General features: G+C 40.7%; 1 protein-coding gene across 4 annotated transcripts in view; it reads left to right on the forward strand.

Moving 5' to 3' along the window:
* The window catches only part of Xpnpep3 (X-prolyl aminopeptidase 3), an 83,085-nt gene that overhangs the window by 37,530 nt on the left and 36,913 nt on the right, over positions 1–8,642 (forward strand). For all 4 annotated transcript variants that reach the window (XM_004634647.2, XM_023719007.1, XM_023719009.1 and 1 more), the window contains 2 exons: positions 2,182–2,589; positions 6,921–7,123. In XM_004634647.2, the coding sequence (XP_004634704.2) occupies positions 2,182–2,589; positions 6,921–7,123 (611 nt within the window). The remainder of the gene's footprint in view (positions 1–2,181; positions 2,590–6,920; positions 7,124–8,642) is intronic.

The raw sequence follows: 8,642 nt of genomic DNA on the forward strand, positions 1-8,642 counted from the left end.
TGGTTAATTGCTGTACAAGATGAGGACTTGTGATCCTATTTACAAACACCATTAGAACAAATCATTCTATTCATTAAGAGAATGCAACTATATCAGACTGGTCTTGAACTCTCTTTGTAGCCCAGGCTGATCTCAAACTTACAGCAGTCTTCCTACCTCAACATGCCAAGTACTGGGACTACCGGTGTGCATCACCATGCCCAGTTAAAACATTGCTTCTTAAGGATTCTCCCCACCACTACCTTGCTGGGATGCTCAAGTGTATGTGAAACTTGAAATTTCCTGTCAAAAGTTTGTATGTACCTACACGCAGTTTAGTGAACACAGTGACTCCATAGCTTGCAAAAGATCTCAAGAGAGTATTCAGGGTTTAGTTCAGTTTGGTTTGTTCTAAGGAGGAGAGGTGTAGTTTGGCTCACAGTGGGTGTTCACTTCTATGCTTCATCAGATTTGATTCTCATGACACTCCCTCCCAAGCAGTGAATATTATTGGGATTTGGGGCTGATACCAAGATGGCCTTCAGGGAACTTATGTGTATGCTCAATTCGCTGTAAATGCCAGGTGAAGAGTGAAAAGTCATCCATTCCTAGCTAAGCATCTTGAGACCATATGCATATGAAATAAATGAGAAACACATGTGTAAATACCCCATTGTTTCTCTGATGTGAAAAACCAAACGTGTGAATAAGAACCAAAATGTATAATAGCTATTGGGAAATAGGCAGAAAATATTCAACTGAGGAGAGGGGAGAGGAAAAGGAAGGAAGGGAAAAGAAAAAATGAGAAAAGTAAAAAAATGGAAACAAAGTTTTTGTAAATGAGGGAAAAGGGTTGAAGTGAGGGGAGGAGAATGAGGGAAAAAAGAATCAAATTGTATCATGTACAGGTATAAATTCCCTGTGATATAGGTGATCATTATGTATACCTACAATGAACCAATAAATTTAAAGAAAGGACTCTCGGGGCTTGCCAGTTAGCTCAGTTGTTTAAAGGGTTTGCTTGGGCAAACTCAGTCAGGTCCAAGGGACTGTGGTTAGATCCCCAGCTCCACATACCACACCATACCCACCCTTAAAGCAGCCTGAGCCAGCCAAAAAAATAGCTAGAATATAACAAAACAAAAAGTAAAAAGTTACTTAAGAGATGATATTAAGTTTTGGTAATTCGGAGGGGAATTTATCCTAGGTCTTAAAATTGGAGAAAGATTTTTGTCACTAATTTATGTTCAGAACTGTTACATAACAAGCACTTAGCAAATGCCCACCATACTTCAGTTATTACTCGAGGTCCTAACCAGGCCAGAACTGCATTCTTTCAGAGAAATCAAGCACAGATATGTGATTGATCTACCACCTTAGATATTGAAGCTTCAGGGCAGTTTTGACTTGGAGTAGCTTAACAACACTTTGCACATAATAATGTTCAGTAAATATTGAATTAGATGAGAAAGAACTAGAAATCTGAAAGAATTTTTTTTTTTTTAAAGATTAGGGATTTTTTTTTTAATTTTTATTTATTTATTTTTACATTTTATTTATTGTGTGTGTGGCCAGTTCAGCCCACCTGTGGGCGGAGCTGGCTGGCATGTGGTGCTGGGGGATCGAACCGTGGTCCCTGTGCTTTGCCAAGCTTGTTCCAAGTAGGTGCTTTAGACCACTGAGCCATCTCTCCAGCCCCTGAAAGAATTTTTTTTTCTATATTTGGGACAGGGTCTACAGGGTCTCACTACATAGGACTTGTAGTGATTCTCCTGTTTTCAGTCTCCCAAGTGCTGGGATTACAGGCTTGTGCCACTACACCTGGTCTCAGTCTCCTTCTCAGCATGCCCCGTGGGCAGGGCCGGCCCAGCAGGCCGGGGATCAAACCATGCCGCTGCACTCTGCCTAAGCAGACACTTTAGTCCACTGAACTATCAGGCCAGCCCTCTGAAAGAATTTTTAATCAGCCATGGTTACAATTTTAACTCATAACCACGTTTAACTTAAGATTTTCCACCTTTACCTTCAAGTTTTGCAGGAAAATAAAAATTTGAAACCTGAGTTGCCTCTTAATTCCTGTGTGCTCAGAGGAAATTTAGCATGGACTGAAGAAGTGAACTTGAGTATATGTAGCTCATATTAAGCTATATTGAATACTGACTGCCCTGTAGACATTGAAACCATTGCTTTTGTCATTTCTAGGGGAGGTGACACCAGGACTATCTCAGGTGGAATATGCACTTCGCAGACACAAACTAATGTCTCTGATCCACAAAGAAGCCGACAGGCAGAGCGGGACAGACCAGACAGTGGTTGTGTGCTCCAACCCTACATACTACATGAGCAACGATATCCCCTACCCTTTCCACCAAGACAACAATTTCCTGTACCTGTGTGGATTCCAAGAACCTGATAGCGTTCTGGTCCTTCAGAGCCTCCCTGGCAAGCAGTTACCATCACACAAGGCCATACTTTTTGTGCCTCGAAGAGACCCCAGTCGGGAGCTTTGGGATGGTCCCCGATCTGGCACGGATGGAGCAGTGGCTCTAACTGGAGTGGATGAAGCCTATCCCCTGGAAGAATTCCAGCATCTGCTACCCAAAATGAGAGGTAATTCATGGGAGCACAAGGCAAACCACAGGCCAGGTTGGGCTTAAGACCTTCTTTCTCTGTAGTTTTTTGTCTCCAAAAATGATTGTCATAACAGCATTTCTTTTGACACCATGAGACATTAAGTTCTTTCCAGAAGGCTGAGCTGCTTTGAAGCGTTTATATGTCCATTACTAAGTCTTTATTAATGATTCATTAATAGACACTGCTAACCAGCTTAGTTTGAAATCTCAAAAGAGAATTTCCTTTTAAAGTAAATACTGGGCAAGGGCCTATGACTGCTGCTTCTTGTCCTAATTATTTTGCATACTTCAAAAAGAGGTACTGTTCTCAAAGAATGATCCATACACGAGCTGCATGAAGATCATCTGGGAGTGTATTTTAGAATTAGAAATGTGTAATAGATACTGGAAATGTAAATCTCAGGCCCCACCTCCTGGCTGCGGACTCAGAACGTGCATATTAACAAGTTTCGCAAGTGATTTCATAAACATAGTTGAGCTGATGCCCTCGAGATGATTGCTGTCCATTTATTCCACTGAAATTTTGGTCGCTTAAAATCTGTTAGAATTCTTCATGATTTATATCACATGATATCTTCAGTGATTATTGTAAGTCAGCTGTAAGCATTTTACTCTTTGAGGTATCCAGAAGTCACTTAGAACCAAATTTTGGAAGATAGATGATCAAGTTAAAAAAGAGTGATTTTAAATGATAATAATAGGGGCCAGCGAGACAGCTCAGCGGTCTAAAGCGCCTGCTTAGGCAAGCACAGGGACCACAGTTCAATCTCTGGCACCACATGCCATGCCTGCCACAACCCCAGGGCGCGCTGAGCAGACCACTAAATACATACAAGCATATTATATACATATATATATATATATATATATATACACATATATATGATAAAAGATGATTGTAAAGTTTTATGATTTTTTTATAGTTTATAAGTCATTTCTGAAGCCAGTTTCTAAAAGAAAATTCCAAATATGTTTCTGACAACCATAGACTACATTGGACTTGTTTTCTAAAAACAGTCTTTGTTTAAAAAAAAAAAAACTCACCTGACTATATAAGCTCTAAGATGTTTGATTAAATTATTTTGTTGCTTTATAGAAACATATACCACTTTACAGAGATAACTACCTATTTAACTCATTCAACTTTCTTAGGTCCTCAGAAAACATAAGTGGAATGTCTGTATGGTTAAATCTTCACATAAAATGTGTTTCTTGAAAATACTATTCCACGTTTTGTTTTGTTTTGTTTTGTTTTGTTTTGTTTTGTTTTGTTTTGTTTTGTTTTGTTTTGCAGACAGGGTCTTACCATGCAGTTTAAGCTGAACTTGAACTCACAATGTAGCCCAGGCTGGCCATGAACTCATGGCAACCTTTCTGCCTCTACTCCTCCAGTGCTGGGATTACAGGCATGTACCACCACATCTAGCCTTTATCCACCATTCTTAATATTGGCTGTTTACTAGATAAAATTACTAGACAAAGAAAAAGATTAATATAATAATGTGTATTTAAAAACTTAAAAACCTTAAAAAAAAATTGAGCTGTGATTTCAAACATTAGGGTGTTTTGTTTTGTTTTGTTTTTTGAAAAAGTCTCCCTGTGTTAGTTAGGCTGGCCTCGAACCCTCAGCGTTTCTGTCTCAGCCTCCTAAGTAAAAGCACAGGTATACCACCATACCAGACCTGAAGTTACTTAACCTTTAAAACATTAACTGGGCAAGGTGGCGCACACCTGTAATCCCAGCACTAGAAGGCTGAGGCAAGAGGATTGCTGTGCGTTTGAAACCAGCTTGGCCTAATGCGTTAAAGGCCAACCTGAAATACATAGTAAGATCCTGTCTCAGCTGTGGCAAACCAGTACCACACATTACTGTGTTTTTTCAGCCAGGGAGATGGCTCAGCAGAATAGGCAGTTGCCTGGCAAGCACAAGGGCCTGAGTTCAATCCCCGGTTCCACCAAAAAAAAAAAAAGGTCTCTAAGATGAACAATGTTAATGTAAGAGTTATTTCTTCTTAAAACCTCAGTATTCGTGTGTAATTTCAATGTTGGCACTTTGCAATAAATAGATTTTTGGGTTGCAGTTTGGGCACTAATTTCTAAAAGGTTCACCACCACTACTCTATCTCAAAAGAAAAAGGGAAAATATTATAATAGACTAGGGAGTGAAGTCAGTGGTAGAGTGCTTACCCAGCATGCATGTGGCCCTGTGCTCAGTCTTTAGCATTTGAGAGAGAGAGAGAGAGAGAGAGAGAGAGAGAGAGAGAGAGAGAGAGAGATTGAGATTGCAACAAGCCAGGATAGTGGTACATGCCTAAGAGCCCAGCACTCAAGAGAATCACAACTTCAAGGCCAGTCTGGGCAACTTAAGATCTTATCTGAAAAACAAACAAAATATTACAAGAAATGTCCATCTATTGTAAGTAGAATAAATATTCCCCATGCAGTATTTTTTGTTTGTTTGTTTGGAGACAGGGTTTCACCATGCAGTTCAGGCTGGGCGTGGACTCGCTGTACCTCAGGCGAGCCTTGAATTCAAGGTGATCCTGCTACTTCAGCCTTCTGAGCGCTGATATTACAGGCACGTGGTACCACGTTACACTGCGTTGTTGTTGTTTTGCTTTATATCTTTGGCACAGGGTCTTGCTACACAGCTTGCAGCTCAGACTCGTAGTGATCCTCTTTCAGCCTCCCCAGCACTGGGATTACAGACATGCACCACCACACCCAGTTTCAGTGACCGTCTCAGTGTGGGGCCAGCACAGTATGTAGTACTGGAGATCTAACCCAGACCTTTGCATTTGCCAGGCAGGCAAAATGAGCTCTCTCTCCCACCTCTTGTGACAGGGTCTTACTGTGTAGCTCAACCTGTCCTTGAACTCACTGGGAAGCCCAGACTGGCTTCAAATGCAGAATGATCCTCCTGCCTCAGCCTTGCAAGTGCTGGCATTACGAACATGTACCAAAATACCCAGCTCCCAAATTTTCAATCATAAAATAAAGCACTCTTCAGATTTCAGTTGTTATCAGTATATATATATAGTACAGGGTCTCACTACGTAGATCTGACTCATAGTGATTCTTCTGTTTTCAGCCTGCCCAGGGGATGGGGCCGGCATGGCACACTGGGGATTGAACTCCAGCTGTTGCACTCTGCCTAAGCAGGCACTTCATTCTACTGAGCTGTTTAGGAATATCATTATTATGCTACTGTCAAGAAAAAAATTATATATGAGGTGTTGAGCAAATCACTTTCATAATGAGACTTCATATTATAGCTCTCTGGCAAACACAATTTTCTTAGCTCTCTGGAGTTTAAGGTATAAGAAAAATTAGCAGATGCAAAGAGAAAGGTGCACATACTGTGAACTATTATATTTCTATAACAATGAATAGTTGTGGGCTGGTGAGATGGCTCAGTGGTCTAAAGCACCTACTTAGAACAAGCTTAGCAAAGCAAAAACAAAGGGACAAAGATTCAATCCCCAGCACCACATGCCAGCCAGCCCTGCCCCCTGGTGGGCTGAGCTGGCCACACACACACACACACACACACACACAAATAAATAAATTAAATTTAAAAAAAAAACAGTGAATAGTGGTACCAAAACAAAGATGGGATATTTAGCTCTAAGGTCATGCATAATCTGAGCACTTCTTTCTGTTTTCATTGTCTCTCAATCCATAGTGATGCTGGGTAAGTTAACAGTTAATAAAATCAAAACTTAAAGCTTTCCAGGCATGGTGGCAAATCCAGTGGCAGGACTTTGGGAGGCTGAGGCAGAAAGATTGCAGGTTCACAAATTCAAGCCTAGCCCAAACAGCTTAATGACTTGTTGAGACCTTGTCTCAAAATAAAAGTCTGTAAACAAATAAAGGCTGAGGGTGTAACTCAGTGAAGAGGCCCCGGTTTTGACCTCAAGTACTACAAAATCTAAAACAAATCTAAAGTTTTAGTTCCATCTATCAGCTTTCTGAAGAAATACTGATGTTTTCAAGCAGAAAAGCAATGTATTTAATCCCAGAATATCTTGCCACTTTTAGAAAATGCTCTTTACAGTGATTTATGATCGAACCCATCAATTGTTTCAGTCCTGAGATATTTAGCCCTCCATAGTCCACACTGCAGGTCTTACAGATTTGACTTTTCAGGTTGTCATGATGGTTGGTGTTTCTTCATGTTGCTGTTAATTTTATTTGTTGTTTGGTGCTGAGGATTGACCAGAGCCCCACAGAGGCTAAACACATGCTCCACTCTGAGCTGTACCCCATCTCATCAGTTGAAATGTATTGTTTGGCTTTCCCTCTAAGCTGAGACGAGCACAATTTGGTATGACTGGGCGAAGCCTTCGCACACACAGCTTCACTCTGACTATATGCAGCACCTGACTGAGGCCAAGGCCAGGAGTAAGAACAGGGTTCAAGGGGTCCAGCACCTGATACAGCGCCTGCGGCTCATCAAGTCTCCTGCAGAAATTGAGAGAATGGAGATTGCTGGCAAGCTGACTTCACAGGTACAGTTCCTATTGAAAAACTTCCAAATTGCAAAAATCACTCAGAAACCAAATAAAGAAATACAAATCGCAGACATAGGTTGCCATTTCAAGAGATCAAAGTTGGCCCTTCAACTTTATCACTGTAATCACCTTCAGTTTCTTACATAGGGTGTCATTGAACAGCAGCAGGTCCTACTTGTGTTTGCTTCCAGAATTGCAATATAAATTGCCAAATAACAGTCGCCCTAACCTTAGCACTTAGGAGGCTGAGGCAGGAGGTTCACTGTGAGTTTGAGGCCAGTTTGAAATATAGTGAGACCTTGCTCAAAAAAATAAGAATTAGAAAACAAAACCATTCTCTACATACATGACCCGTTTTTTGTCAGTTATTTATGGATCCTTTGTTACACCAGCTTTTTTGTTGTTGTTTTGTTTTTAGGGAAGGGTCTACAGGGTGTTCAGGGTCTCGCTACTAGATTGGACTCACAGTAATCTGCCTGTTTACAGCCTCCCAGGAGTTGAGATTACCAGCATGGGCCACCACCCCCAATCTCAATTGCCGTCTCAGTGTGCCTCAGGGACAAGCTGACACAGCAGGTACAGGGATTGAACCCCCGGCCCCAGCGCCTCCTTGCAGACGCTTTAATGTGCTGAGTTTTTGGCTGGCTCTACACCAGTTTCAAGTCTAATTGGTAATATCACAAGTCAATATTTGCCCAAATATCAGAGTTTTTGTCATGTTTAGTTCCTTTATCATGCTCCAAAACTGCCTACAAGTCAACCCAATTGGCCACCATGTTCTTTTTTTAATTTTAAAAAAAAATTTTTTAGGGACCGGGGAGATGGCTCAGTGGAATAAGCACTTCCCTGGCAAGCATACAGGTCTGAGTTCAATCCCCAGTTCCGGGGGAAAAAAAAAAAAAAAAATTAGTACACGTTTGCAACACATAATGGTTATACTTATTACAGTAACTTGATGCATGTGTACAATACATTGTTTTTCCATATCTTTCTCTTCCCTCCTCTTGAGCAACTTTTTCTTAATTTCTTCCCTAAGGAATATACCTTTTGCTGGACTCTGAACATATACTTTATATACAAAGTTGCCCTCAATTTTGTAGCTAGCTTATATGGACCAGACCAGTTACCTGACATCCTTCAGCAGTTGATTGAAAAGAGGGATGCAGGGGCTACTTGCTAATGAATTATGAGTCTCTCTGATGAACAGGCTCCAGATAGTCAGTGTATTTTTCTTTTTTCTTTTTTCTTTTTTTTTTTTTTTTTTTTTTTTTTTTTTTTTTTTTGGACAGTATCTCATTTTGTAGCCCAGGCTGTCCCTGAACTTGTGATAATCCTCCTGCCACAGCCTCTCAAGTTCTGGAATTAAAAGGTATACATGCCCAGTTATCTCAATAACAACTCAGTAACTATCTTCCAGGAGATGTATGATGGAAAGTAACCTAAAGTAATAACCTTAGCCTTAAAGCCTGTAGCTCATCATTAAGAAGCAGTTACAAGGGCCTGGGGAGATAGCTCA

Source organism: Octodon degus, unplaced genomic scaffold, assembly GCF_000260255.1.
Source record: "Octodon degus isolate 3935 unplaced genomic scaffold, OctDeg1.0 scaffold00064, whole genome shotgun sequence".
In the NCBI taxonomy this organism is placed as follows: domain Eukaryota; kingdom Metazoa; phylum Chordata; class Mammalia; order Rodentia; family Octodontidae; genus Octodon; species Octodon degus.